Raw genomic sequence first — 26,867 nt, forward strand, 5'->3', positions numbered from 1 at the left:
CTTCCGTTTTATGGATCGCCTTTAAGTTTTCAAGCTCGGTTTCGTGAGCAAGCTTGAGAGAAGCAATTTCTTCCTACATATTTATAAACATGAGTATGATTGATAACAGCACACGTTTTATATATGATATACCTTTAAAGAGGCCTCAATGTCACGCAATTGATTTTGATGAGTGGCAACAAGTTCTTCGATTTGAGCACTGGCTTGTGATTTTAACTCGGAAATTTCTTGTTCGAATCCGGTCTTGGATTCTAAAGAAAGAGATTCTAATTCTTGTATTTTAGATAATAGTTCTTCTTTTTGTTCTTGAACGATTTTTTCAGCTTCGAGATTAGGCTCCTGTAACTTGGTTAAGGTTTCTTGCAATCCTTTAAGCTGGGTCTCGTAATCTTCCTTCAGAACGCTAATTTGAGTGCTATGTTGTTCATTGAGTTGATTGTTCAATCCTGTTAATCTGGTTTGATGAGACTTGTGCATGTCCTACATGACATTTTTTTTAGTTCCTGATTCTTCGTACTGTAATCTTTGTTTCTATGTTACCTGAATGTTGTCACGAAGCTCATCCATGTCCTTTCTCAATCTGAACATTTCATTCTCCTTTTCCAAAATACGACTCGAAAGCTCTTGCTTTTCAGCCTCCAACTTTTCTCTCAAATTCTCCATATTATCTCTCAAAACCATTTCAGCCTCTTCTTGCTGTCTTGTTAAGCTCACTCGTTCTTCCTCCATTAAAGTGATGGTTTCCTTTGACTTTTCAATAGCTTCGTCGCGAGCTTTTTCGGCGGCTTGAATTTGTTCCTTTAATAATTCAATTTCCTCATCCTTCTTATCTTCTTCGACAGGATCCACTTGCTCCCCCTCCTCCTTCTCTTCATCTTCAGCGCTGTCTTTTTCGCTTGCCTTTTCTTCACTAATCACCTCGAGCGGTAATGATTCCTCAGGGGTTGCAAGTCCGGTCTCAACCTTTTCCAATCTTGCCTTTAATTCAATTAAATCAGATTCCTTTGAATCAATTAACGCTTGCTTCTCAGATAATAAATTTTCCATTTCCTCATTCTGTAAATATAACCTTTTCAGTACAAACCCTATAAAAAAAGCGGTTTAAATTGACTATATTACCTTTTCCTTCAAAGTCTTTAACTCCGCCAAAAGCTCAGCTGATTTAGTGGTTGCGGTGGAGCCGTTGACAGGACTTCTTGTGGTGGTAGATGCAGTGCTTGATCTCGCAGAAGTAGCAGAGGCAACTGATCCAGTTCTACGAACCGTAGGTGGCGTAGCTGTATTGGGTGAAGAGCCAATCACGGATCTGGTGCGAGTGGTGGAAGCGGTAGGTGAGGTTGCTTTTCTGCCATTTACAGGAACGGTGGATGTCGAGGGGGCACGACTTGTTGTGGAGGGAACAGTCGACTTTCTTGTTAAACTAGGTGTGGTAGAAGTAGTCGAGGTGACAGAAGCTCTTCTGGCCACGCCTGGAGTTACTGTTCCTCGTGTAGAAGGTGTTCTCGTAGCCGGTGTAATACCAGGCGTTTTGGAAGCCCGAATTGGGCTGCTGGGCTTGGTAGCAGTAGAACCCACACTAGTACGAACAGTGGGTTTGGTCGATGCCGTAGCTGCTTTGGTCGATGGAGCAGTAGATTTCGTAATGGGCGTCTTAGAGGCAGTAGAGGTAGCTCTTTTAATAGGTGGAGGAGCTCCGGCTGCACCAGCGAGACCAGCTGCTGCTAACGAAGACATTCTACTTTTTACACTGGGTGCTGGACTATCAGACATTTTTATTATGATTAACAAATAAAAAGAAAGGTAGTCAGGGGTAGTATAAAAATAATAATAAAGAAATTAATAGAAAGAAGAAGAAAAAAGGGGAATAAAAAAAAAAGAAGGGACATTAATAAATAAGTTTTTTTTTTTTTCTTGTGCACTATTTACAGTCGGATGATATAAAAAAATATGTCCAACCAATAATATAGAAAATGGTATACTTTGTGTTTAATACAAATCTCTTGTGTCACAGTGATCAAGAACAAAGAGATTTATAGAATACACCATAGGGTTGGATGATCGATTATTTGGTGGTAACTCTATTTTATTTTGTCTTCTTGCCACCTGATAGGGTATGGTAACTTGTTTGTTACAGCCTGCACATGAGGCACACGTTCGTCTGGGTTTAAACATATCGCTGTCAATACTTTAATTATAGACTTACCCTTGTTAGGCTTCTTTAATCATCGAGTTAGAAAACAAACCTGTCATTCTCTTACAACAGAATCCCATCTGGGAAGCTATTTAAGTCATTCCCAGATCTACTTGTTATTTCGCATTTGTTTATATCCCACTACTATGCATTTGCGGTTTTTTACTTAGTATGATTAACTTTGCCTGCATTATCGATGGTATGACCAAAGATCTCCCTCACAGATAGTATGGCTCTAGCAAAAATAGGTCAAATAAAACGCGTCAAACTATTTTTCCTTAAAAACTACAGGCTGTACATAAAGGCTTGTTTATATTCATCATCTTACCTACGGTAGGTCATTTTTCATCATAAACACCTAATCTATCGTTGTACAATAACGCACATTACCTTCCATCCCGCGACATCACACATTGTTATTGTTCACAGCTTTCTTTTTATACTAAAGAAACAGTCTCCTGAACAAGTTCTATTCATAAAAACGTACCGAATACATAGTACATTCTTCATTATTATTGTTATTATTATTATTATGATTATTGTGACATTAGTAGCAGAAGACACGATATATCATGGGATTTAAAGAACAATGTTACTGCTAAAATCCTTACACAAGAGTACCGAAAAGTAGGATTTTTTTTTTTTTGAATTAGTAACTGGAACACATGTGAAACAGAAACAACAAATAGTCTGGGTTACTTTAATGGTCTAGTGTACAGCTTTTCTACATTACACGCAGAAATATCGAAAGATTAATTTCATTTACTCAGCTTACGAGAGCTTATATAAAGACATTCATCTTCAAATGAGTCTTTTTTTTTTTCTTACATAACCTTTTCCTGTAGCTACAGTAATTTGCGCTAAATGATTGAATGTTCGAATGTTCAGCTGAACGGAATAATGTTTATAGCACAAATGACAAAACGCCCCTTAACTTGAATTCCACAATTATTAATTTGGCGTTCGTACATTCACTGCTTTTATTCACATATAAATATAAATATATTTTCTCCTTTTGCCCATCGAAATTTGCCCATAATAACCATGTTAATCAAATTGCAGATTTTGAGACCCTATTCCATAACTATGTCTTAACTTAAATTTTACAGTCCTCAGGTAATCCATAAGTAATCTATACACATATGAGAACTATAAAATGACGCTTTTATCAGCATACAACGCGTGATAGACGGCTGACAAAACAACATCACTACAACCAAGCAACGTGTACATAATCAGTCTGGCTGTTCTGATAGTATGTGAAAGTAAACCAGATCTAGAACTGATACATAGCTAAACACATATGACTTCCCTTTAATAAAACTGAATTAACCTACTTCAAAAAAATAAAATGAAGAGTAGAGTTATTATTACGAAACATGAAAAAAAAAACTATTTGATTCGCCTCTTCTTGTTCATTGAATGAATAGCTTAAAGAATGGTCTGTGGCTCAGCTCTACAAAATAACCCCGAGGATTAAAAGGTCTTGACGGACAATGGTGAGTTAAAACGTCTTTTAAGTCTTTTGTAAGATGATGACAAGTCCGTCCGTAAAAAGACTCGATACCCTATCTCATGCTTTATCCTTAAGAAGGTGCGGAAGCCTTCGAGGCCTTGGATGGCTTTGCCATTTTGCATACCATTCTCAAGTCTCCCTTAACAGATACCACCATGCTAAAAGAGTTCGTGTTTTTGTACAATATTATTATCATTGATGATGATGAGTTGTCCATGGCGTTTGCTAAGGATGGTACGTTAGATGACTTGATGTATGTCTTAAATAAGTTTACAAAGGAGGAAGAGGATGAGGATATAGTAGAAAAAGCTTTGCGTACGATTCAACCGTGATTACCAGATCAAATATAAACACCCGCTTTCGATGTATCAAAGCAAAATGTTCGGTAAGCTAAACAGAAATAGGGTACTAAAAAATTAACTTAAGCTGATTCCGAATGAAAAGGCTACTTGTAATAATAGAAAAGCCTCTTTGGAAACATATCTAATTAAAACTTTTGAAATCAAATATAGAAGGAAATAGAAGTGAGTATGCTTTTCGGTGAAATATTTTCCCGGGAGGGTGTAGTTGAATACGCCTTCAGAACTCACCCCTTTTTATAAAGTCTACCCGACTTTTAATTGTCACATAAACCGCTGTGTTACAACAAGATTTCCTGGAGGAAAGACGCGTGCTCCCGTCATATTTATCCTTTGGCAGCTTTCACTTTCGTGTCGGAGGGGAATAAAGAAAATGGAAGAACTATATGACTACTCTCGACATAAATATTGTATTACCATAGGTATGTAGCAAATACTTTATATTTGGGGATACTTACTTCGCATAGACTTTGGCTATGACACCATCAGGTCTAACATTGTGGCCATTTACAAGGGTGAAAGTAATGAGGCTCAAGAGTAAGTCAATATCGAAACACAATAAACTTTTTTTTTGACAGAGATTGTATTTTTTTTTTTTTAAAAAAAAAAGGAGTGACGGAGTGAAATACAAGGCCTCACTTTTATACAATACTGACACCGAAACTGTGAAAGACAAAGTTGGCTGGAATGAAGAGCTCCCAGAAAACGTAGTTTACGTCCCCAATATTTTCAGCTATCTCAAGAGTAGTTATTCTAAAAACGGACAGGAATATTTTCCTCCTGCGGTGCGATTTGAAAATTTTCTCCAGGAAGCCATAAACATGTTACAAAAAATTCGGCACCATTGGAAACAAGACAAAACAAGCTCAGATTTGGATTTTTATTACGCAGTCATTATCCCTACAAATTGGGAGCATGAAACAGGAGAAGAATTCTTTCGGCCTCTCTTCGTAAAAGCTGGCCTTATTCATGGGAAGGATGGTCAGGGTAGATTAATTTTCTTTTCAAAAATAGAACCAATTTTTCGCCATATGCAGGAAAGTCCCGATCTCTTGCGCGATGTGGAAATAAAGCCTGGTGATCAGTACATTATGTGCACACTGGATTATCAAGACACATTTTGTGTGAATTTGGAATTGGTAAAGGTACAATACCCTGCTTTCATAGTGACAGAAAGCAAGTGGGTTCTACAATCATTGAAACAGGCTCAATTTACGATATCATTTGAAGCAAAGGAGTTACAATCGTCACTAATAACGTATTTGGAAAAGCTTTGCGGTAATATAATACCATTGGAAATTATAGACGCAATACTTGTTAAAGTCACTAAACTGTCTAAGGAGCCGATACCTGACGTAAGAAATAGACAAATTGAAATCTGTCAAGAAAAATGTTCTTAAAAAATATTTTATTTTGTAGAGCCCATATCAATTAAGTTTAACACTTAAACCTTTTCATGAATTACAACTTCTTTTTGATAAGAAATATGACTTGAAAGATAGAGAAATCAATGCTATACAATCAATCACTTATAGGGATATATTTGAAAACTTTTTTGGTCTTGCTGATGAAATATTAAATAATCAAATGGATACATTGCTCGAGGGAGCAACCAATATAAAAACCAGGTCGATGGTCATATTTTACACAGAACAAGCCGAGAAACGTAATTATTCGAGAACACTGCTTAAATCAATTCAAAGATGGTCAGGAACATATCGCGAACAAAAACAGTCCTACGCATTAATCCTAGACAGTAAAGCCTTCAAATATACCTCATTTCAATGTTCTGGAATTTTGGAACTAATAACACACCAAATACAAGTCTTTAACGTGCGCAGAAACCCAGTTATACTACCGATGGATACAGCAATTGGACAGTCTGAAAACTATTCTAAGCCTATTGTTTTTATCAATATTGGTAAGTGGACATCATTTTATTGTCTGATGCTTACTCACCTTTATTCATAACTGACCAGACATATCTCTAACACAAACAAAGACTATTCTTACATACTGGAATAGAAATGGACGGTTTAGACAGACACAGACTTTTGATTTGTAAATGACATAGGGCATAATATAACTTTTATGAAAGAATCCAGTCTAAATTTTGTTTCGTTGTATAATTTAGAAACATGAAGTCATTAGATAGCTTTATCAAATATGCAGATTTATACGAAAGACCAACAATCCGCATTGAAAACAGGTGAAAGATGGTTCAAGAAGGTTTTTTTAAGTACCTATTCTAAATTGTTCATTATTTAGTCTAAAGCTATGTTTAGAAAGGATTTTCGGTGGCTATCTTAGATTATTATCACATCGTAGTGAAGAAAGCATGACGAGAAATACAATACGCGAATCGGAATCAAAACCAGAATCAGTATCAGAATTACTTGATCAAGTTCCACGAAAAGTTCAAACGAGTCTTTCAAGAAATTACTGTAGGATAGCAACAAGTAAAAATCCGCTGAAAGAGATTAGAAAGCTATTTGTCTCATCAAAACCAGACCTATTTAAAAAACTTACGGAAAATGTTCAAATGGATGATTTTTTTATTTCGCGTTATGAATACTTTGAACACGACTACGATTTATTCACTACCTGTCATCCTGGTTATATCTTTTTTTTTAAGATCGCATACCTGCATAGTCTCAACAAGCTGTTAGAGGATGAACTAGAAAATATAGTAGGAAGTAATTGGCGAAGCAACAATATCTGGTATGGTGTCTCTATTGATAAGAATTTATTGGATACTGTATTCGGCTCCATAAAAAAATTGGAAAAGTTATTCTTTGCAAGTGGAATACTCCAAAAGGGCAACAATCTTCGAAGAGCTAAATTCTGTACTCGTGGTGAGGAGATTCTACCTGCTATTCAACATAAGCTAGTGGATTTGGAGTTTAAGATCAAGTCTTACTTTGTAGTTGCACAAGTTTTTCCAAAACATATTCAACTCGCTCTTCATCAAGTTGTTTTACTGCCATCCTCTAAAGAAGATGCTGCTTCTATTGTTATTCAAGATAAAATAATTTATTTGGAAGATGTATATTATAACCTATGTAAGGCGCTGCATAGGAGCATGCAATCAAATTGGGAAGTTAAATATTGCGCCACACACAAGGACATAAACGACGTACAATATGATTTATGCTCTTTGGAAGAATGTTGCAAATTTTTTCGAAATCTGAAACCATGTGTTGCTAAACTTGTAAGCCAGAATTAATTAATCATGTTTATTTAGTAACCCAATATGTTGGTAGTTGGAGATGAATAAAGCAAGCGTGGACATGAATTCGAGCATACGGTTAGATATTGACAGCAAATGTGATTGTAGTATCAGTATATTTCTACGTGACATTGTAGAAGTAGCCTTCATACCAGTCATAGAAAATATGGCAACAATTATAGCGGCTTCTTTAACCAACAAAAATTTATTTGGAAACTATGTGGCCAATCATATTTTTGTAACTGGAGATCCGTTCAATCTATCCTATGGTTCAAAGATCCACACCACATATAGCATGTTATTGCAGAAAGCGATTGACGATGCTGTATGTTTCAAAGAAAAAGATACAATGACATTCGTATTGGGAGAATCACTTTGGCAATTGCTAGAGCTTGTAACACACACCAAACCATTTATGTATGGAAATTTCATCAACGGGACGTTGTGTCAAGTATCAAGCGAGTCATATGCGCTGCGAGTTAAAGAATTAAATACGTTTTCGTATTTTCCTTTCTTCCGAATAGACCGTTATGGCGATATCAAAAATATCTTAAAAGGAGATGGTAGTTACTTTGTATTTATTCAAAAAGGAAAGCCAGTTTCAACCAAAGCATTTCTGATTCAACAGCAAGAATATTTTATGAATCCAGATTTCGGTAAGCTTATTGCCGTGCTTATTCTTTGTCTTTTGTACTAACAGACTATTATTCGATAAATTTTAAGAATTTATTCAATTAGATAGCTCCAAACATGCTGTTCCGAAACAATATGACATGTTAGACGAGTTGGTTGCTGGTACAGAATATCGTATATGTACCGAATTGGATCATAATAAAGTCACAGGAATGGTGGTAGAATGTAGACAGATCAGCCATAATTTATCTATCAAAGTATCAAGAGGGTGTATGGGCCATGATTATAACAATCATGATTTTCCTTTTAATCGTTCCCTGAATATCATTGAGCCATTAACACTCGCTTATATTTAAACCAATAACAACAAAAACAGCTTTAGCAATTTCATACATAAGCTTTGTGAATTTGCAGTTCTCTCTTTTTTTTTAAATAAAAAAAAAGAAGGTATATTATTATTACTATATTAAAAAAAACCATTCGATTCGTCTTTTCTTGTTCATTGAGTTACTAGCTTGAATAATAGTCTCTTTGTCATATAACTTAAAGTAATAAATAGACTGTTGTTTATGCTGTGCGTCTCACCGCTGCGAACCAATAGGAATGTATTCGCAGTAAGGTGCTTTTAATATGTAAGATATATGTATTATTATTGGGTGACAAGTTAAGAAGTAATTATATCCGTGGAATCAGGTGTCAAATACGACATCTTCTTGAAAAATAGATGAATACAGTTCACGAGTCACCATTTTTGCAATTTATATCACTGTTTTCACTCCCGGCAATCAATTTGGTGTCCCAATTCCGTTTCTTTTCCGAGACATAAACGATTTTAGTGAAAACGTCACCCGCTAAGTAAAAGTTCTGAAATACAAAACATCAATTAAGGTATTAAGTAATGAAAAAGATGCGCCCAATATGATTGCATGTTCCCATCATTAAAAAACCAGTAGATGTTATTCCCAATATTGATTATTTATTCTTTCTTGGCCCTTTTCCGCCTAACAGGCTGTTTTGAATTGAATTTTTCATATAGTAAAGTATCGTTTCCGTACATCCTTCCAAGCCAAAAAATGCTCAGAATTATCAAAAATATCATATCCGATTATTAGATTTTGATTTTATAATTTTTTTCAAAACACCTAAAATCGGCCAAAACACAAAGAGTATACCTCGAGGAAAATCACAAATTTTACAAATGCACCATTTGCATACCCTTCCTGCAAGTTTGATAAAAAGTGTTCTTAAGTAACTATAAACCAAATTGAATGCCTTTTACGCTGGTTTTGTTTTTAGAGCAGTTTTATTATTGGAAAAATTATATTCAGCGCATAATTAAAAAAACAGTTTTTGTTAGACAAAGTATTGTTTTTACTTAAAGAATTGGTCTGCAAAGTATACCAAAAGATACACCTAAGTTTTCTACGCATTTTGTGTATAAGACCACCTTATACAAATTTTAATATCCACGGACTTTACTTTGACAGGAAAACTATAAAATCTCATTTTTGATCAAATCGTTTCAGGAAAACGAAAAATAAAAATGTACAGCGGAGAATGAAAATAATAGATATTGGGGGGGGGGGCAGCGCCTGTGTTTTTGGTGAAAATTATGCCAGTGGGATAATGGTAAGTGACTGAATGCCCCGTTGTTCCAATGTGAGTGACTAAGCCGTTAACTGATGAAAAGTCGGTAAAGGAAGAAGAAACCCCTTTGCTCATTTGAATGGGGTTGAGTGAATTATCTTAGCTAATCACATACTGCCTTTAATGGAATTTAAATGTTTAGACTGACATGTTGTCATATAAAATAAAGAGTGAAAAAGAGTAGTTTAAAACATTGTATCTTCAAAGAACACGTTGCGAAATATAAAACATGTAACAAAAAGATCAAAAAAAAAAAAAAGAGCGTGCGGAAATGTTTGATGGATAAAATGTATAGAAATCACGACGTAGGCTCCATGGTTTTTTTTTGGTAAGATGTTAGAGAATGTAACTAGTAGTTGAACATTCAAAAGTCAAACAGCTTTCGAAACAAACCAAAGTAAATGAGATGTGATAGCCATGAATAGAGTATACTAAAGTCTAATGGAGTAAGTAGGATATTTACTCTTTTCTTTTTTTGTGTTTAGAAGAAAGAAAAGTCCATCATAAATCCACAAAGTACTGTAGCCCTATGGTAAGACAAATCCTTGTTCATAAGCTCTATTTCATTTCGTGAGGATCTGCCTCTCTCTCTCTCTCTCTATTAAATTGTCTCATCTCCCACAAAAAAAAAAGTCCCCTTGGTGATTCTATACCATCTTGATTGCAAAAAATAAAAAGGGGGGGTATATTTTCTAGACATGTTACACACATGAAAATATACCCTTCCCCCCCCCGGGTGTGGAAACATAGTTTATTTTTTTAACTTCCACGATAAGTAGTATAAGAATAAGGACTGATTAATAAGGGGATATGATAATGTTGATCTGGATTTGCGAGTTCAAATACAATCTATTAGAAAAAAAGGGGGATGAGTCTATAGGTGACAGTATGTGTAGTGAATAAGGACGAACCTGAACATAAGGGTAGAAACAATCTTGACCTATTTTAGAGAAATACTCTTTTGTTTGGAAAGTAACGCGATAGATGCCTTTTTCAGGTTGGTAACCTTCAGGTAGTAAAGTAGGACAACGACCATCACTATTTGTTTGACTGTAAAAGGGGTAGGGGGTAGAGGATGAGAGGGTGATCTATAAATATATAAGGACAGAATACGTTACGAGGTTGAAAGCGTGGTGAATCCTGTGGTATCTAATTTTTCAATCTTGACGTCAATATGTTGTCCAGGTGTACCGAGAGAAGCGATCAGTACGTGACAAGTAATAGGGCTTTTATAAGACATGTTTGGCTAGTGGATATATATTTTAGACTGAGAAGGAGAAAGAAAGAAAGAAGCGTTTTACCTTTAAATGTTGTTTCACGGTATCGAGTCGAGAAGAAGCAAAAGACATGCTGGGGGAAAAAAAAGAAAAAAAAGAGATAAACGCTTATCATTGTGAAAATGAAGATGTGTGTGTGTGTGTGTGTGGCGGCCGGACCGGACTTTCTGTCATTTGCCCCTTTTGAACACAAAGAGAGTGTTTATCAAGCCAAGCTAGATAATATATATGCAAAAAAAAATAAGTGCTACATGTATTCACAGGACGAATTCTGATTCTTTTTTTTTTGAAGTAGTATATAATATCTCGAGGGTTGCATGTGTTGTGTATAAAATCTTTTTATTTTTTTTAAATTTGATAACAAAAAATTTAGTGGTGGTGAGCAGAAGAGTCAGCCTAGATAAAAAAAAAAAGAGGATGAATATAAAAAATAAAGATTCCTATTGACAAGTGGGTAGAGTGAAACTTACAACGATAGGAGGAAGGTTACGTTCCCATTTGGTACCTTCGGGACCCATGGGGACTGCAGAAAAAGAAAAAAAAAAGAGTTAGTAAATAAGAAAAGAGGAATGAGGATATGTTGTTACATTTATAGGGATCGGGGTGAGCCCATTCTTGAAGTTCTTTCTCTGTGTTTTGAAGGAGGACTTGAATATCCTTGGGGTTGGTGACATGTTTATTTTGTTCGAATTGAGCTCTGATGGCTAAAGCTTTTTGACGCCATAAGTCACGTTGAATGTACCAATCAAGAGAAAGCTTTAAAGAACGCTTGTAAAGTGATTGAACTTGCAAACGATGAGCAGCTGCAAGAGAGGACATTTTTTTTAATAAAAAGAGAGAGGGGTTTGTTTTATTAAAAGTTTTGGAGTAAAAAAGCCAAAAAAAAAAAAAAAAATCAAAACATAAAAACAACAATTTTTTTTAAATCTCCTACCCTGTCTCCCGCAAGCAAGGCGCTTGAAAAAAAAAAAAGCGTTGCCCCACCGCGGGAAGACTACGTCATCCTTTTTTTCCACAGTTTTTTTTATTTTCATGCAAAAAAAAAAAAAAAAAAAAAAATTAGGAAGGACCACTTGAATAACCGTACTGACTGTATTGAGAATAGGCTTCTTCTGACACGGTATTGAAAAATTCATCGATTTCGTCGTGGTCTGGAGAAGCGATGGGTTCAGTATCAAACATGGTGTCTGGGGAAAGTGGTTGTTCAAGTGAGGGTTCTGGTCTACCAGCCATTGTTTCTTCCTTTGTAATGGGAGAGGTATGAGTGGGATCGGTTCCTCGAATTAGGATGGTAATGCCGACATGTTTTGCTTTTTGGATGGTGGTTCTTCTAAGTTCCTCCTGTCGTGTAATGTAATCAAGTGTGTCTTGCGGGGAATTCTTCTTGTTGTAAACACGTCGCATGTTACCAGCTGCTGTTAATGTCGGGTACATGATGGTTCTTGCTTTTTTTTTTTTTAATGGGCTGTGGTAGGACGTATAGAAGGGAGGAGTAAAACTATGAAAAGGAAGGTTCATAGAACAGATTTTTTAATTTGGGTCGTGACTCGATTTCATAATTATTTTTTTTGTGATTTTTTTTTTTTTTTTTGTGGTTTGCAGGTTTCCCCCATCCATAGTATTTTTTTTTTTATATAATGGGAAGTAAGAAAGAAGTTATACCCATTGAGGAAGACGAAGTATATGAAGTAGAAAAACTCATGGGTCATCGACGTTCTGCCCACAACAAGGTACAAAAAAAAAAAAAGGAATTTGGGGGGAAAGGTGGACCATGGGGGGATATTAACACCATTAAAAGAATCAAGTGGAATATTTAATCAAGTGGAAAGACTATGGTCATGAGTCTAATTCCTGGGAAAAAGAACACAACATGTAAGTATCCATGAGAGTTTGGTGATTTTTTTTTTTTTTGTGAGTTGACGTATCCTTTTTAGTTTTTCAAAAGGACTTGTTCTAGAGTATTGGAATAAACAACCTTTCACGTTAAGCTCTTTTCGAAATGGGACACATGATAAAAAACCTAATACACAAGGTTCTTTGGTATCATGGGCAACCAATAACAAAGCAACCACATCGTCAACAGCAACCACATCGTCAACAACAACCACATCGTCAACAACAACAGCAAAGACAACGACAGGGAAGACGGTGGGAGGAGGGGGAGGAGGAGGAGGCAAAGGAAAAGGGACACATGCACAAGTGACGCCCAAGAAACGACCTACGCCATCTGCGGCCATGTTGGATATGGAGAAACGACGTAAATTGGAGGATATTCAAGCTGCACAATTGACAGCGGAACCTCCAGTGGGAATGACATGGCAAGATATTGAGGTGATTGAAAATGTTTTTCATTGTGGATCTAGTACATATTTTGCAGAAGTGAAATGGACGAGACCTGGGGCTGTCTCTTATATTCCAACGAGAATTGTACGTCGATTTAATCCATTAAAGGTATAAAACTGAAAAAAAAAAAAAAGATTTATCTTGAAAAAGTGGATGCTAAAAAATAAGAGTTCTTTTTTCTTTTTCTATGTAGCTTATTCTTTTTTATGAAAAAAATATAGACTTTCGTCCATAAAGAAAAAAAAAATAATAATAAGGGAGAGTGGCATTTAGCGTGACTGGGGGGAGGTCTAAAACTCAAAAAAACGCGCCCTTAATTATGAACGCGAATTTTTTTTTTTTTTTTTTATTATTATTCTTGTTTTTTTTGTTTTTCTTTTTTTTTTTATATATACACACTAATAAACGTCTCTAAAGCAAATATACACCTAATGAGTCTTTGGGCAGATAAATACAAACCCAAGACATTGGATCAACTTTCATACCATGAGGATTTATCTCACCATTTAAAGAAGCTGGTGGGTATTTTTAAAAAGAAGGAAAAAAAAAAAAGTAGATACTCATGTCAATATAGGCTAATTCAGACAACTTTCCTCACATGTTGTTTTATGGACCTTCTGGAGCTGGTAAAAAGACACGTATTACAGCCATCTTGAGAGAGATTTATGGACCTTCTGTGGATAAAGTACAAAAAAAAAAAAAAAAAAAAAAAAAAAACTTTACTGTTTTAAACATAAAGTCCTAACCCCCTCTCAATGTTTCTAGCTTAAAGTGGATCAGCGTCAATTTGTGTCTAGTTCGAATCGTAAAATGTTGTTTACTGTTGTATCTAGTAATTTTCACTTGGAGTTGAACCCAAGGTAAAATAAGAAAAAGAAAAAGAAAAGGGACCCTCCTTTCTTTCTGTGGATGCTAACGTTGGGGGAATGCAGTGATTTAGGCATGTATGATCGCGTCATTGTTCAAGATGTTATCAAGAGTATTGCGCAATCTCAACAAATTGATTCGAATGCTAAGCATCAATTCAAGGGTAAAATAGTAAAAAAAAAAAAAAAAAAAAAAAAAAAAAAAAAAAAAAAAAAAAAAGGCAGAAAGAAAGGAAGGAGAAACTAAAAGAACCCGTTGTTATGGATGTAGTCGTGATTATTGACCAAGCGGATGAATTGACACGAGAAGCGCAAGCGGCCCTTCGTCGTACGATGGAGAAATACACGTCGACGATGCGATTGATTCTTTGTTGCAACAGTTTGAGTAAGATCATTGCACCTGTGCGATCACGATGTTTGTTAATGCGTGTAGGAAGACCCGAAGTGAATGAGGTGGTACGCGTATTGGGAGAAGTGGCCAAGAAGGAAGGATTTGAACTTCCCCGTGAGTTGGCAATGAATATTGCTGAGCATGCCGAAAGAAATATGCGTGCCGCCTTGTTATCCTTGGAAAGCACAGCCGTGAGACAGTAAGTGGTTTTTTTATCATTATTAGAAAAAAAAAGGGGGGTATTTAACAAATGTTCCCGCCCCAAAAGCCCGGATTTGACATCCATTACACGACCCGAGAATTTGGACTGGGAAATGGCGATTTCGAGAGTGGCCGATTTAATTTTAGCAGAACAATCACCTGCTCGATTATTGTTGGTGCGAAGCCATTTTTATGATATCATTACCAAGTGTATTCAATCAACCGTGATTTTGAAACGATTGGCCTTTTTCTTGATCCAAAAGGTGGATGAACCTATGAAGCTAAAGATTATCGAGAAGGCCGCTTTCCACGTACGTTTTTCTTTAACAAAGGGGGATGCAATTTACAATCCCGTATTCACTGTTATTCTTTCTTTTTAGGAGCATCGTTTGCGTTTGGGTAGTAAAGATATTTTCCATTTAGAAGCTTTCGTTGCTAATGTCATGAGTCTTTATAAAAGGTTTGAAATCACCCCCGTTGTTGTCTTGTACCATTTTTTTTTAATTGACTCTTTTTCTTTCTAGACAATTGAACCAAATGTAAAAAAAGAAAAAAAGAAATAAACAAATGATGTGTGTGTACATGTTTTAGATTGATATTAATAAAAAAGAGAGAGAGGAAGTAGGGAAGTGGGGGATATTATTGTCTTTTGCCGGCTAATGGACTTGTATCATCATCATCCTCATCCAATTCATCATAACCAGCGAAATGTAACTCTTCATCCACGGCGGCCGTGACTTTGGAGTAATGTGATTGGCCCAAAGAAAAGTAGTAGTTTGTCAGAACAAAGGCGAAATAGAACTAAAAAAAAAAAGACAACAGGTTAAGTTTTGTTTGTGTGTGTGTGTTAAGTTTATGTAAGGCTTACATGGGTGAGACGTAAAAGGCAGAGAATGACGATGCTGACAATACTCTCTGCACGAAAGGTATCGTCGTGTTGTTGGGTCTCGTCGGGTTTATCGGCTAATTCGGGTAAACTATGGTCTGTGTAAAGGAACCATTGCAAAGCGAGATAGATGGTGGTGGTTGTACTGACGAGAAAGTCTGCCCAGTAAAAGAAGGTAAAAGAACGGATCCAACTGTACTTGTCCTATAATGTACTGTAAGTATATATATATATTTATATGACTCCTTGGAGGGGGGGGGGTCTTTTATGTTTTACGTTGTGAATGGCGTAAAGGCCAGCAGAAAATGAGGCTAAAGCCAATACGGAATAGACATGAATGCAAACGATGAGAGGTTGACTGTAATCGAGAGAGATGAGGCCGTAGAATCCAGATAGTTTATTGATCTAATAATTAATAGAAGAAGTGTGAGAGTGGCTGCTGAGGGGGGAAAGGTGTTATATCTGATAAATAAAACGTACAAGACCGATAATTGTGATAAGGTAAATACCTAATAAGTTGAAGGTTTTTTTTTAGTTGTAAGAAAGTGTTCACAGTGAAAAAGAGCGGTGGACTATATTTTTACCTGTTTTAATAGGGACCATGAAACAACAGTTCCTTGATTGTGAAAATAATGCCATCTTTTTGAAATAATAGTTAAAAAAAAAGAGAGAGAGAATTTACTGTTTGCTTGGCCCTTTTTTTTTAAAAAAGTCACACGTGTGTGACAAATTAAAAGAAGACAATGGCCTTTTTTTTTTAGACAAAGGGATGGTGTGATTCAATGCCAGTTAATGCGTTACCCATCTCAAGTCACACTTTTTTTTTTTTTTGCACACCCAAAAAAAAAAGAAATTGAATTCCCTTCTTTCTTATTTTTACACACACAGAGAGACAACCCCCCGATGCATGGGGAGCGATGGCAAGAAAAAGGAAAGAATCGGTTACTCCAATTACCCGTAGAATTACAAATGCGAATATTTATACTGGCACAGAATGCGTCCCTTGTGACGGTATGCAAACAATTCTGGGAGTTGGGACAGTCCGTGACAGTACGAGCACAATATCTATTGTACCGATACGGACGATCCAATGTATTGAGTAAACGAGCCATGAAACGTAAGATGGTGACACTGAGCGTAGTGGAACATTTATTACGGTACAGAAAGGTACCCGTCGTGGATGATTGGTTGTTTACGTACGCTTGTGAAGGGAACGTTCTCGAGCTAGCGAGTTGGATTGTGGAAGGGGTGATGGAGGAAGAGGATCGTTTATTGATTCATTATGCGCATATCGCAGCGATGAAGGGGGCAACGGGTGTGTTGGATCTGTTGGCAAGGTATGTGGATCTAGTGGCTCTAGGAAACAGTTTGTTGTCTGTGGCGCAGGGAGAAGGACAGTTGACGACGGTGAAATACTTGATGGCCAAAGGGTGTGATGTCCATCATGATGAAGAACGGTTATTAAGAAATGCGAGTCATGCTGGTCAAGACGAGATGGTGAAATTTATATTGAGTCATGGAGGCAATGTCCATGCGTATGGAGAGGCAGCTTTACTCAATGCGGTGTATAAAGGATATACGGGTATGGTTGGACTGTTGTTGAATGCAGGTGCGAATGCACAAGTGAATAACAATGCATGCATGCAAGCGGCGTTTTTTAATCGAGATGTGGAGAGTATGAACATGTTGGTAAAGGCGGGTGTCGATGTGACATGGAATGGAGATTGGTTATTGAAAGAAGGTTGTCGCTATGGATATGTAGAGGCGGTAGAGGTGTGGTTGAAAGGGGTAGATGATGTGAATAGTAAGGATGGTTTGGCCTTACAAATGTGCTTAAAGTATGGTTCGATGGATGTGTTACAAGTCCTTTTGAACCAGTATCATGCAGATCCCAATCGACCTGGCGTCCAACGTGTATGTAAACACATGACATTGAGTAAACGTATGATGGACTTGTTGTTTCAAGCGGGCTTACGACCCTGATTACCGATAAATTATTTTGTACATAGATAGTATACCCTCCCTCTTATTGAGTGAATAATTAAAATCTCTCATAACAATACCCACACAAAGATAAAATGGCTCAACAAGTAAAAAAAAAAAAAACTCACGCTTGGGATGGAAATATATCTCAACACATGGGTGATGTAGCATGTCCGAATTGACAAGTGTTGTACACACGTACAACATCCGAGGTAATTTAATAATCTAACAAACAAACAAAAATATATAGTATAGGCCGCAAAAATGCCTTTTTTGGTGTGTAACATATAATTTTATTTTGCAGAGGGTAAGAGATGTTTAAATGCAGCGAGTTGTTGTTTTTTTCGTTCGAGTACGTGTATTTCTTGAGCAAGGATACGTTCTTGTTCTTGTTGAGAATATTGAAGTCCTGGTAAAGATTGAAGGACTTGTTTAGCATGCGTGAATTTGTCTTGGAGATGAGCCACTGCTTTCCCAACGGCGTCTTGATTATGACCATGCAATAAGAGATCAATGATTTGGTTAAAGTCATGGTCAAACGTAAAGTCTGATTTTTTAAAAGGTGCCTGGTGTTGAGGCGAGTCCATATTGAAGTTTTTATTGGAAGAACGAAAAAGAAAAAAATTATTGATAAACAGAAAAAACGGTCATTGAATAAAGGGGGGAAAAGAGAGAGAGGGAAATCTTGATTCATGCAGGAGAAAGAGAGACACACACCATGAGCTGACAAAAAAAAAAAAGTTGTTTTTTACCATAAAAGCAATTTCCGGTGACGAAATGAAATGTCATGAGGGGTAAATCATATCGCAAAACTGCCTCGTTTTTTTACAATTACAGAAAAAAAAAAAAAAGAGCGGCTTTTTTATTATTATTATTATTATTTAATTGCGCTATTTTTATGATCTGAGCTCTTTTTTTTTTTTTTTTTAATCATTATAAAAACGCCTTACCACAAACACTTCCCCCCCCTCTCTTTTTTTTTTCGTTGTTCCCTTCTTTAGATATATATATATAAAATGATTGTGATTGATAATATAAAGTATGCTTGTCAAAGTAATGTATTACAGGGCCTTAATGAGAAACAAAAAAAGAAAGTAGAAACTAACATTATTTAAACATAGAATGTATAAAGGTAACAAATACACAAAAAAATTAAATAGCTCAAAAAAAAAAAAAAAAACTAATACCCAAAGTGTAGGGCCATCGATCCTCACGGTGTGATCACACAGAACGAAATTTAATGATGGTGCGAAGGAAAGGGCGACCGATCAGTCAATGCGATGCATGTCGAGAACAACGTATCAAACGTCAAATCCATCAAAAATGTGTCTGCAAAGCCTATGATAAACCCTCTTTTCGCATTACCACACGTCATCTCATGTCCATTGATTCTCTCCTATCCAAAACTACACTCTTGCATTCTTCTCCACTGAAATAAAATATCGTGACGACGTCACAAAAAAATTAATCTATTTATTATTTTTTGAATAAACGCGTTTTTTTTTTTTTTTTCTTCTTTTTTCTCTCATTTTATTTTTTTTGAATCATTGAAAAATAACCAATGGGTAATGATAGCATCCACTACCACCACTACGCCACAACTAGAGAGAGTTAATATTTCCTTCCCCCCTTTTTTTTTTAATTCTTTAAATAGCTTTCAATTTCGGTAACACTAATGCGAACAAACCCGCTACGGGTGGATTCGGTGGTTTTGGCACACCCAGTACGTCTTTTTTTTATATATATATATAAATGATTGAGCATGACAACCTTTTTAACATTCATCCATTCTTACTAGCACCCGCTCCTGCTGCTACAGGTGGATTCGGTCAACCTGCTGCAACCGGCGCTTTTGGTGCTCCTGCTGCCACTACAGGTGGTTTTGGTGGTTTTGGTGGTGGAGCTAGTGCGGCTCCTGCTGCTACCACAGGTGGATTTGGAGGCTTTGGCGCTGCTGCTCCTGCTGCCAGTGCTGCTCCTGCAACAGGTGGATTTGGAGGATTTGGTCAACCTGCTGCTGCTCCCGCTGCTACCACAGGTGGTTTTGGAGGATTTGGCGCTGCTGCTCCTGCTGCCAGTGCTGCTCCTGCAACAGGTGGATTTGGTGGATTTGGTGCTCCCGCTGCTAGTGCTACTCCCGCCGCTACCACAGGTGGTTTCGGTGGATTTGGTGCTGCTGCTCCCGCTGCCAGTGCTGCTCCTGCAACAGGTGGATTTGGTGGATTTGGTGCTCCCGCTGCTAGTGCTGCTCCCGCCGCTACTACAGGTGGTTTCGGTGGATTTGGAGCTGCTGCTGCTGCACCCGCTGCTAGTGCCGCTCCCGCCGCTACTACAGGTGGATTTGGAGGATTTGGAGCTGCTGCTGCTACACCCGCTGCTAGTGCTGCTCCCGCTACCACAGGTGGATTTGGAGGATTTGGAGCTAAGCCTGCTACACCTGCTGCTGCTACTACTACTACAACGGGTGGATTCGGAGGATTTGGTGGAGCTGCTGCTGCTACGTCTACACCTGCTAGTACTCCTGCTGCTGCGGCTACAACGGGAGGATTTGGAGGATTTGGAACGAGTACGACGAGTACACCTGCTACAGGATTTGGTACGCCTGCTCCTACCGCTGCTCCTAGTACAGGATTTGGAGCTACAACTACTGCTAAGCCTACACTTTCATTTGGCGCTACACCTGCCTCTAGTACGACAAGTGCACCTACCATTGGAGGATTTGGAGGATTTGGACAAAAGACCGATGGTACAGATAGATATAGACAGATATAAAAAGGAAGAGAAAGAGAGAGAAAAGAAAAAAAAAAAAACTGACATTTATTATGAGTAGCTAATACAACCCAAGCTGCTGGTACTACTGCTGCTAGTACAGGTGCTGCCACTGGTACTACTACTGGTACTGGTACTGGTGCTGCTACTGCTGGTGCTGCTGCTGCTGGGACAGCTGGCAAGACAGTTTCTGTGCCTACACCTTCTACATTAAAAAACAAGAGTATGGAAGATATTCTTAATTTATGGACAAAGGAATTGGAGAAACAAACAAAGGATTTCCATAAGCAAGCGAACCAAGTGGCCAAATGGGATCAACAATTGATTGAGAACGGAAACAAGGTAGAGCGAGCGCACTTTTTTTTAAAAAAGAAATGAGAGAAAGAGACTAATGATAGGATTTTTTAAAAAAAAGATTACTAGCTTGCATGAGAATGTGACCAAGGTGGAGGTAACTCAACGCGAGATTGATCAAAACCTGGAATACATCAACACGCAACAGGAAGAATTAAACGCGATTCTTGACACGTATGAGAAACAAATCATGGAAGTGTTTGATGAGAGTAACTTGCAACAACCGATGCAACCTGCGGATGTTCAAAGAGAGAGAGCGTATGGTATGGCTGAGAGTTTGAATGCTCAGTTGGATGATGTGAACCGTAATTTGAATGTGATGGTGGAAGAGATTAACAAGATGGGTAGTTCTCAACAGCTCTCAACGACGGATGAGAACGATGATGATGTTGTAGGTCAAATTGTACAGATCCTCAACTCTCATTTGTCTTCTTTACAATGGATTGATACGCATTCGATTGATTTACAGAACAAAATTCAGGAAGTGTCCAAGTTGCAAAGCGAGGTTGTTAGAAATCAAGAACCTTTGCGCAGATAAGGTTTTTTTTTTTTTTATATATATATTAAGAAAAAGAAAAATCTCTCTCTCTCACATAACAACAACAACAACACATAACAACAACAACAACAACACCCCTTTGTATAGCATTTTTATATCACACAAAAAATAAAAAATTATTTCCGTTTTTTTTTTTTTTTTTTCTTTTTTTATTGTCCAATTTCAGCTAAAGCCTTGACAAGTTCCTCACTTTCATGATCGAAACGTAAACCTGTTTGAAAGGCCTCAGCGGCTTCAGCGGGACGAGCGAGACCGACCAAAGCTTTTCCCTTTCTGAACCAACCTTTACTCCATTCACGCTTGAGACGAGTGACGGTATCAGCGTCAACGTAAGCTTCGACATATTGCTTTTGAGCGAGATAAGCGGCGGAACGATTGGAGAGGACGGGAGCGAGTTCTTCTCGTACGTATTGGAAAGCCAATGGTTCCCAAAGAGGACGAGACCAAGAGAGGTCGACGGCCATGGTATAAAAACGGATGGCTTCGGGATAATTGGCTTGTTTAAAATACTTGTTGCCTTCGTCCTTGAGACGTGTGACTTGAGCATTGCGTGTTGGGTTAGGAGCGTTAGGAGGAGGAAGGTCCTTGACGTGCTTTAAAGTGGCAGCTAATAAGTTATGTTCTGTCCAGTCTACTTGACATGGACCGCATTGTTCTTGACTATGCTCTTTACATAGAATACGGTCACCGTCGTTAGAAGTGGTCACTTCAGGTTGTAAATACATGGTGGCCATCCTTTTTTTTTAATACAGATGATGGGAAATAAAAAAAAAAAAAAAAGTAGGTTGGTGTTACTTTTTTGTTGTTGTGAATTGGCCCACTAACAAGCGCGAGCGTATATAAAGTGCGGGTGTAAAAACTCAGTCACGTTTTTTTTTTTTTTTTTTTTTTTTTTTTTTGTGAGCACGAGTTATGCTGCTTTATGAACTCATGATCTTGACAGTTCTGGTTCGAGGTGGAAGAAGGGGATATTCTTTTACTTGGGAATGAAACGCATTTAAGTTGTGGGTTTTAAAAATAACACATATCCCACTGGCTCCAGCAAACATTACTTTAGAAAACCCAGTTTCCTAATTTGTATATCATAGTAGAACGAGACTCATAAAGGAATTCATTTTATGTGAATAGACACTCGAGATATTGAATCATAAAAGAAACTAGACCGTATTATGATTGCTAATAAAGCTAGTTGTGACCGGGGGGAACTCTTTTTTTTTAAAATACATATAAAAACGTCCCTTCATTTTTTTAAAATAGGGCTTTTTTGTTTCTTGTATCCTTTTTTTTTTTTTTTTGACATTATGCCTTTTGGAGAGGTAAGAAGTGAAAAAGAGTGACAGTTGGGGTTAATATGTTTAGCTCTCTTTCTCTCTTTCTCTCTCTTTTTTGTGAATAGACTGTACCGGATAGCCTTCTTGATAGAGTGAATAAGGAACCCTGTTTGGTTCAATTTCTAGAGACACCGATTCGATATCAAAAGTAAAAAAAAAAAAAAAAAAACCTTACCGTTAACAACCCATCGCCTCTTGTTGTTAAAATATACCCTCCCTATTGTAGTCAAGATATAGACGTAGTCATCGATTATTATTCAGTAACGGATCTACCTTCGGATGTGCTTGCATGGACTATGGATCTCGTCAAAAAGAACATGTTGTCCATGTACGAATCATCTCAAGGAGGATGGAACGAAGCGGAAAAGCGACAAGAGATGTTGGCACCTCAAGCGAGGTACTTGGTAGCACGGTCAGCTACGGATGTGAACGATCGTAAAGGATTTCTCATGTTTCAAATGGTACAGGAGGAAACCATGGACGATGATGTAATGGCAAATTGTGCTTATTGTTATGAGATTCAATTGATGGCTTCAGCAAGAGGTCGAGGACTAGGTGAGTTTTTAATGCATCTGTTGGATCGTGTTGGATGTCATTGGAAGATGGATAAGGTGATGTTGACGGTGTTTAAATGTAAGTGGGGAAGGATTCTACAGGAGGAAGAGAGACTGATATGTGCGGATGAATGTGCGTATGTATATATAGCCAATGAAGGTGCGTTTCGGTTCTATACAAAGAAATTAGGGTAAAAATAAAAAAGGGAGGGGTGGGGTTTGTCTGTGTGGGAGGGTTTTATTCATCTATGTTGGGGTTATTTAGATTTGAATTGGATGAGATCTCTCCTGGTGCTTGTTTGCCACGTTCTAAGGCACGTTTATTCGATTATGAGTTACTTAGTAAACCTTGCAGTCAATAATAAAAAGGTTGGCATCTTTTCTTTTAGATTACAAAATGTAAAAAAAAAGAGGAGAGAGAGAGAAGTTTTATTATTATGATGCTTGAAGAAAGGTCTCGATATCTTTATTGACAGATCTCCAACGCGTGATCAAGACATCATGACCTCTTCCTTTATAGACGATTAATTTGGAGTTGGGAATGAACGCTTGTGCTTCTTTATGACGCTTGAAAGGGACAGTCTATATGCGTCATGAAAAAAAAAAATGTTAATGACAATTTTAATTGTTGTTGCTGGTTTTTTTTTTTTTTTTACCGTATCTTGGTCACCCCAGATGATTAAAACGGATAGATCAGTTAGCTTACCCACGGTCTTGTATCTGGGGGACAGACCAGTGAAAGGGTATTCAACGGCCGTACCGATGAAAGCTCTAAAGAAACCAGGATGATTGACAAACTGGTAAGTAGCGATTTTAGTGATTTTTTGGATGATGGCTTCTGTTTCGGGATCCAGACCATTTTCGACGACACGCGTGGAACGACTGTATTTTTCTACGGCGTGTACGAGGATAGGACGAATGTAAGGTTGGTTCATCAAGAACTGGTGGACAAAAGGTAAAGCCAAAAATTTAGCAATGAGAGGCATGTCATCGCGTGTTTGTAAACCTGCAGGGGCGATTAAGACTAATTTATTGACCATTTCTGGATAAAAGGAAGTAAAAGATGTAGCAATGGCCCCTAATAGAACAAATGTCAGACACAAAAAGCCGTTTGTTGGTTTTTTTTTTTTTTTTTTTTTTTTTGTTTAATCGTTACCGCCTAGAGAAACACCAATGATATCAGCGTTATCCCATCCAACCTTTTGCAACAACATGGCTAATTGAGAAGTATACAGGGCTTCGTTGTAGACGGTAGGAGGAGCTTGAGAATAACCTCTTCCCCAAAGGTCATACACTAGGACATGGTGACCATCATTTGCCTATTATATCATGTTTTTATTTAGTCATCCTGCTCCTCCCCCCCCCCTTTTTTTTTTAAAGAAAGGAAACCAGTTCTTTTATTTTTTATGCGTACTAAATCTCGGGCTAAACGATCGTACACAGAGGAACCTGTGGTAATGCCATGCACCAAGACAACACGATTGCCATCTTCATTACCAAATTTCCAATAACGCATAGTACCTTGAGGTAATTCCAAATAACTACCGTTAGGGTAGAAATCAGGAGAATAGAGATGGAAAGGTTTAACGGAGAGAGAGTCCAAAGTTAAGGGAGTTCTGAAACTTCCCATAACATAGGAAGTAATAAGACCGATGCCCAACCATTTCAAAGCATTGGGAATCATGTTGTAAAGAAGTTAAAAAAGTTCTTTTTTTTTTTTTTGGTTTGCATTAATTGTAGGGTGTAATACACGTGAAAAAAAAAGAGGAAGGGTGGACTTTGTGTCACTAGGATGATCTATTACTACAATGAAATACATTTGTCATTCATATCGGTTCGTGGTAAAGAAAAAAGAAATGTAAAACAAAAAAGGTATTTATGCCTATTGAAAAGAAAGAGACCTAAAAATGGCTTTCATCATGGGTGTCCATTGACCCATCTATGTAATAAATAAAAAAAAAGGGGGGGGGGGGAGGAGGCATAAAATCCTTACTAGGTTTATTATTATAATATGGCCTCACATTGTCTCTTTTTTGATACATGCAGATTTAAAATCTATTAGATGTGGCTTATAATAAGAGTTTGGATTTTCGTCTGCAAGAGATATGAATTGCATGTGTGTCATGTTGTCATCGTGATGCATAACCCTAAACAATGTAATACTTTTACGCGTAGTTATCGATGTGGGGGGAATGTGACATCTTGTGAGGCTTATATTTATTGGTTCCAATGCAGACAGTTATTAAATACCCGTAAATTAAGAATTACTTATGTGCATTGATAGGAAAGTTTATATTTATTTAAGAGATAATATTAAGAAGGTGGGGTGAGGATGCGTGAGAAGTACTGAATATGTAAAGTACATGAGATGATTTTAAATGATACTTAATGAAGATGAGAGGGGGGGGTATACTTTTTTTTTCTAGGCAGAGACGCTTGAAGCAAGCCGTAAAGTATCCTCATCTTGTTGTTGACGTAAAGTAATTGCGTTACGTACGACCTCTAAAAGAGAGTCTACACCTTGACGATCGATTTGATGATGCAAGACGATACGAGCCTTATTTCCCATACCACCCAACTTGATGTTACGTTCAGCCAAAGCGGGAATGAGATCACGTTCGACTTGAAGACCAGCGCGTGTGGTATCGATGAAGACCATGCTGGTGTGACAAGGGATTTGGAGGTCGATACCCATAGCGACGAGTTGATCAGCCAAATACTTGGCAAGTTTGTGGGTTTCCTTCATGGTGGGGACGATGTGATCAATACCGTATTGAGCAGCGACGGCCATGAAACCAGCTTGTCTCCAACCACCACCAAAGAGTTTACGGTTGTAACGAACACGGTCAATAAAATCCGCACTACCGACGACGATAGAACCGATGGGAGCACCAACACCCTTGGAGAGACAAAGGGACATGGAATCAAAGAGTTTTCCGTATTCTTTAAGAGAGACACCGGTTTCTTCAGAAGCATTCCAGAGACGGGCACCATCTAAATGCATCGCTAAACCACGGTTACGAGCCATGGTGGAGACCTTGGCCATCTCCTCGAGAGGAAAGATCATACCGTTTAAAGTGTTTTCGAGTGAGACTACACGAGTGGGAGCAGAATAGATATCTCTTCCGATCAAGTTAGACTCGATTTCGTCTGAGGTGATATGGATACCGTTGGAGGCAATGATGGGAGAGACAGAGGCACGAGAATGAACAGCAATACCACCGGCTTCCCACAGAAAGACATGAGCACGAGAGTCGCAAGCGACGGTATGAGGAGGGGTAATTAAATGAGTGTTCAGAGCCAACTGGTTGGTCATGGTACCACTGGCACAGAAAAGAGCGGCTTCATGACCGGTGACTTCGGCCATATAGTCTTGGAGGTCGTTGACAGACTTGTCTTCCTACTCAGGTGATTAATATTAAAAAAGTTGTACTTGTTTATTAAACAAAAAACTTACTTGAAAGACATCATCGGAACGAGAAGCAGACTTCATGAGGTCAAACATTTCATCTGTAGGGGCAGTGACGGTATCACTTCTAAAGTCATAGAACTTGTGGGAAGGGTCAACAGACTTGAGGATGTTGTTATGGGGAGAGACCAAGTTAGCTGCATAGTTATGTCTTGACACTGTGGTTGAAAATAGGCGACGGGAAAGTAAGGTTCTTGACATTTTGTTTGAGGATTACTATAAGAGGTTCCACTCTGTAAAAAAAAGTAGTTTATATGGTTCCACTCTGTAAAAAAAAATTTTTATTTAGTAATTTTATTTTTTGTATTT

At 37.6% G+C, this 26,867-nt stretch overlaps 16 protein-coding genes across 16 annotated transcripts; 8 read left to right on the forward strand and 8 right to left on the reverse strand.

The window, feature by feature from the left end:
• Positions 1-69: 69 nt before the first annotated feature.
• On the reverse strand, positions 70-1,873 carry EV154DRAFT_96754 (uncharacterized protein). Its single transcript, XM_051607871.1, has 4 exons — positions 1,120-1,873; positions 541-1,056; positions 133-446; positions 70-73 (listed from the first exon to the last, which is right to left on the reverse strand). Exons 1-3 carry the CDS (start codon positions 1,768-1,770, stop codon positions 441-443), a joined length of 1,173 nt encoding a protein of 390 aa, XP_051460653.1. The 5' UTR covers positions 1,771-1,873; the 3' UTR covers positions 70-73; positions 133-440.
• Positions 1,874-3,687: 1,814 nt separating this feature from the next.
• On the forward strand, positions 3,688-4,039 carry EV154DRAFT_560465 (uncharacterized protein; the record flags this gene model as incomplete). Its single annotated transcript, XM_051605613.1, has 2 exons — positions 3,688-3,694; positions 3,783-4,039. The coding sequence occupies 2 exons, from the start codon at positions 3,688-3,690 to the stop codon at positions 4,037-4,039; spliced, it is 264 nt and encodes an 87-aa protein (XP_051460654.1).
• Positions 4,040-7,412: 3,373 nt separating this feature from the next.
• EV154DRAFT_498989 (uncharacterized protein) lies at positions 7,413-8,346 on the forward strand. The gene is made up of 2 exons (XM_051600422.1): positions 7,413-7,951; positions 8,019-8,346. The coding sequence occupies exons 1-2, from the start codon at positions 7,462-7,464 to the stop codon at positions 8,282-8,284; spliced, it is 756 nt and encodes a 251-aa protein (XP_051460655.1). The 5' UTR covers positions 7,413-7,461; the 3' UTR covers positions 8,285-8,346.
• A 1,988-nt stretch (positions 8,347-10,334) lies between these two features.
• EV154DRAFT_415324 (hydroxyisourate hydrolase) lies at positions 10,335-10,815 on the reverse strand (the record flags this gene model as incomplete). Its single annotated transcript, XM_051595657.1, has 3 exons — positions 10,335-10,424; positions 10,487-10,625; positions 10,694-10,815. The coding sequence occupies 3 exons, from the start codon at positions 10,813-10,815 to the stop codon at positions 10,335-10,337; spliced, it is 351 nt and encodes a 116-aa protein (XP_051460656.1).
• A 355-nt stretch (positions 10,816-11,170) lies between these two features.
• Positions 11,171-11,747, reverse strand: EV154DRAFT_498990 (uncharacterized protein). The gene is made up of 3 exons (XM_051600423.1): positions 11,440-11,747; positions 11,323-11,375; positions 11,171-11,248 (listed from the first exon to the last, which is right to left on the reverse strand). Exons 1-3 carry the CDS (start codon positions 11,669-11,671, stop codon positions 11,222-11,224), a joined length of 312 nt encoding a protein of 103 aa, XP_051460657.1. The 5' UTR covers positions 11,672-11,747; the 3' UTR covers positions 11,171-11,221.
• A 679-nt stretch (positions 11,748-12,426) lies between these two features.
• EV154DRAFT_549197 (uncharacterized protein) lies at positions 12,427-13,605 on the forward strand. Its single transcript, XM_051604856.1, has 4 exons — positions 12,427-12,582; positions 12,651-12,724; positions 12,787-13,303; positions 13,389-13,605. The coding sequence occupies exons 1-4, from the start codon at positions 12,490-12,492 to the stop codon at positions 13,428-13,430; spliced, it is 726 nt and encodes a 241-aa protein (XP_051460658.1). The 5' UTR covers positions 12,427-12,489; the 3' UTR covers positions 13,431-13,605.
• Positions 13,606-13,626: 21 nt separating this feature from the next.
• EV154DRAFT_415369 (DNA clamp loader) lies at positions 13,627-15,177 on the forward strand (the record flags this gene model as incomplete). Its single annotated transcript, XM_051595662.1, has 7 exons — positions 13,627-13,713; positions 13,770-13,880; positions 13,961-14,055; positions 14,128-14,225; positions 14,333-14,651; positions 14,721-14,964; positions 15,034-15,177. The coding sequence occupies 7 exons, from the start codon at positions 13,627-13,629 to the stop codon at positions 15,175-15,177; spliced, it is 1,098 nt and encodes a 365-aa protein (XP_051460659.1).
• A 115-nt stretch (positions 15,178-15,292) lies between these two features.
• Positions 15,293-15,713, reverse strand: EV154DRAFT_415355 (uncharacterized protein; the record flags this gene model as incomplete). The annotated part of the gene is made up of 2 exons (XM_051595660.1): positions 15,293-15,454; positions 15,522-15,713. Coding segments are annotated over 2 exons (354 nt in total), but the record flags the coding sequence as incomplete, so codon positions are not given.
• Positions 15,714-16,790: 1,077 nt separating this feature from the next.
• Positions 16,791-17,522, forward strand: EV154DRAFT_415400 (ankyrin repeat-containing domain protein; the record flags this gene model as incomplete). The annotated part of the gene is made up of 1 exon (XM_051595663.1): positions 16,791-17,522. One exon carries the CDS (start codon positions 16,791-16,793, stop codon positions 17,520-17,522), a length of 732 nt encoding a protein of 243 aa, XP_051460661.1.
• Positions 17,523-17,815: 293 nt separating this feature from the next.
• Positions 17,816-18,109, reverse strand: EV154DRAFT_415423 (uncharacterized protein; the record flags this gene model as incomplete). The annotated part of the gene is made up of 1 exon (XM_051595664.1): positions 17,816-18,109. The coding sequence occupies one exon, from the start codon at positions 18,107-18,109 to the stop codon at positions 17,816-17,818; it is 294 nt and encodes a 97-aa protein (XP_051460662.1).
• Positions 18,110-18,433: 324 nt separating this feature from the next.
• On the forward strand, positions 18,434-19,029 carry EV154DRAFT_499000 (copper fist DNA binding domain-containing protein). Its single transcript, XM_051600424.1, has 3 exons — positions 18,434-18,575; positions 18,644-18,654; positions 18,721-19,029. Exons 1-3 carry the CDS (start codon positions 18,539-18,541, stop codon positions 18,958-18,960), a joined length of 288 nt encoding a protein of 95 aa, XP_051460663.1. The 5' UTR covers positions 18,434-18,538; the 3' UTR covers positions 18,961-19,029.
• A 1,487-nt stretch (positions 19,030-20,516) lies between these two features.
• On the forward strand, positions 20,517-21,183 carry EV154DRAFT_415346 (Nsp1-like C-terminal region-domain-containing protein; the record flags this gene model as incomplete). Its single annotated transcript, XM_051595659.1, has 2 exons — positions 20,517-20,633; positions 20,707-21,183. The coding sequence occupies 2 exons, from the start codon at positions 20,517-20,519 to the stop codon at positions 21,181-21,183; spliced, it is 594 nt and encodes a 197-aa protein (XP_051460664.1).
• A 146-nt stretch (positions 21,184-21,329) lies between these two features.
• EV154DRAFT_499003 (uncharacterized protein) lies at positions 21,330-21,984 on the reverse strand. Its single transcript, XM_051600425.1, has one exon. The coding sequence runs from the start codon at positions 21,936-21,938 to the stop codon at positions 21,354-21,356; it is 585 nt and encodes a 194-aa protein (XP_051460665.1). The 5' UTR covers positions 21,939-21,984; the 3' UTR covers positions 21,330-21,353.
• A 928-nt stretch (positions 21,985-22,912) lies between these two features.
• On the forward strand, positions 22,913-23,451 carry EV154DRAFT_536665 (uncharacterized protein; the record flags this gene model as incomplete). Its single annotated transcript, XM_051604154.1, has 3 exons — positions 22,913-23,168; positions 23,241-23,280; positions 23,355-23,451. The coding sequence occupies 3 exons, from the start codon at positions 22,913-22,915 to the stop codon at positions 23,449-23,451; spliced, it is 393 nt and encodes a 130-aa protein (XP_051460666.1).
• On the reverse strand, positions 23,242-24,792 carry EV154DRAFT_499012 (Alpha/Beta hydrolase protein). The gene is made up of 4 exons (XM_051600426.1): positions 24,504-24,792; positions 24,246-24,408; positions 23,746-24,167; positions 23,242-23,671 (listed from the first exon to the last, which is right to left on the reverse strand). Exons 1-4 carry the CDS (start codon positions 24,771-24,773, stop codon positions 23,525-23,527), a joined length of 1,002 nt encoding a protein of 333 aa, XP_051460667.1. The 5' UTR covers positions 24,774-24,792; the 3' UTR covers positions 23,242-23,524.
• A 570-nt stretch (positions 24,793-25,362) lies between these two features.
• Positions 25,363-26,861, reverse strand: EV154DRAFT_438466 (pyridoxal phosphate-dependent transferase). Its single transcript, XM_051596880.1, has 2 exons — positions 26,547-26,861; positions 25,363-26,489 (listed from the first exon to the last, which is right to left on the reverse strand). Exons 1-2 carry the CDS (start codon positions 26,757-26,759, stop codon positions 25,512-25,514), a joined length of 1,191 nt encoding a protein of 396 aa, XP_051460668.1. The 5' UTR covers positions 26,760-26,861; the 3' UTR covers positions 25,363-25,511.
• Between the last annotated feature and the right edge of the window lie 6 nt (positions 26,862-26,867).

Source organism: Mucor mucedo (genome assembly GCF_025094135.1).
Source record: "Mucor mucedo strain NRRL 3635 chromosome Unknown EV154scaffold_18, whole genome shotgun sequence".
NCBI lineage: Eukaryota > Fungi > Mucoromycota > Mucoromycetes > Mucorales > Mucoraceae > Mucor > Mucor mucedo.

Excerpts from the sequence above, each read along its gene's own strand:
- EV154DRAFT_438466 (XM_051596880.1), bottom strand. The coding sequence starts at position 26,759 with ATGTCAAGAACCTTACTTTCCCGTCGCCTATTTTCAACCACAGTGTCA. Across the intron at positions 26,490-26,546 it reads GTTCCGATGATGTCTTTCAA|GAAGACAAGTCTGTCAACGA; the intron begins GTAAGTTTTTTG and ends TCACCTGAGTAG.
- EV154DRAFT_499003 (XM_051600425.1), bottom strand. The coding sequence starts at position 21,938 with ATGGCCACCATGTATTTACAACCTGAAGTGACCACTTCTAACGACGGT.
- EV154DRAFT_499012 (XM_051600426.1), bottom strand. The coding sequence starts at position 24,773 with ATGATTCCCAATGCTTTGAAATGGTTGGGCATCGGTCTTATTACTTCC. Across the intron at positions 24,168-24,245 it reads CATTGGTGTTTCTCTAGGCG|GGGCCATTGCTACATCTTTT; the intron begins GTAACGATTAAA and ends TTGTTCTATTAG. Across the intron at positions 23,672-23,745 it reads TCTGGGGTGACCAAGATACG|ACTGTCCCTTTCAAGCGTCA; the intron begins GTAAAAAAAAAA and ends TGACGCATATAG.
- EV154DRAFT_549197 (XM_051604856.1), top strand. The coding sequence starts at position 12,490 with ATGGGAAGTAAGAAAGAAGTTATACCCATTGAGGAAGACGAAGTATAT. Across the intron at positions 12,725-12,786 it reads TGGGAAAAAGAACACAACAT|TTTTTCAAAAGGACTTGTTC; the intron begins GTAAGTATCCAT and ends TATCCTTTTTAG. Across the intron at positions 13,304-13,388 it reads GTCGATTTAATCCATTAAAG|CTTATTCTTTTTTATGAAAA; the intron begins GTATAAAACTGA and ends TTTTCTATGTAG.
- EV154DRAFT_498990 (XM_051600423.1), bottom strand. The coding sequence starts at position 11,671 with ATGTCCTCTCTTGCAGCTGCTCATCGTTTGCAAGTTCAATCACTTTAC. Across the intron at positions 11,376-11,439 it reads TCACCCCGATCCCTATAAAT|TCCCCATGGGTCCCGAAGGT; the intron begins GTAACAACATAT and ends CTTTTTCTGCAG. Across the intron at positions 11,249-11,322 it reads GTAACCTTCCTCCTATCGTT|GCTGACTCTTCTGCTCACCA; the intron begins GTAAGTTTCACT and ends TTTTTTATCTAG.
- EV154DRAFT_96754 (XM_051607871.1), bottom strand. The coding sequence starts at position 1,770 with ATGTCTGATAGTCCAGCACCCAGTGTAAAAAGTAGAATGTCTTCGTTA. Across the intron at positions 1,057-1,119 it reads TAAAGACTTTGAAGGAAAAG|AATGAGGAAATGGAAAATTT; the intron begins GTAATATAGTCA and ends TTATATTTACAG.
- EV154DRAFT_498989 (XM_051600422.1), top strand. The coding sequence starts at position 7,462 with ATGGCAACAATTATAGCGGCTTCTTTAACCAACAAAAATTTATTTGGA. Across the intron at positions 7,952-8,018 it reads TTTTATGAATCCAGATTTCG|AATTTATTCAATTAGATAGC; the intron begins GTAAGCTTATTG and ends ATAAATTTTAAG.
- EV154DRAFT_499000 (XM_051600424.1), top strand. The coding sequence starts at position 18,539 with ATGATTGTGATTGATAATATAAAGTATGCTTGTCAAA.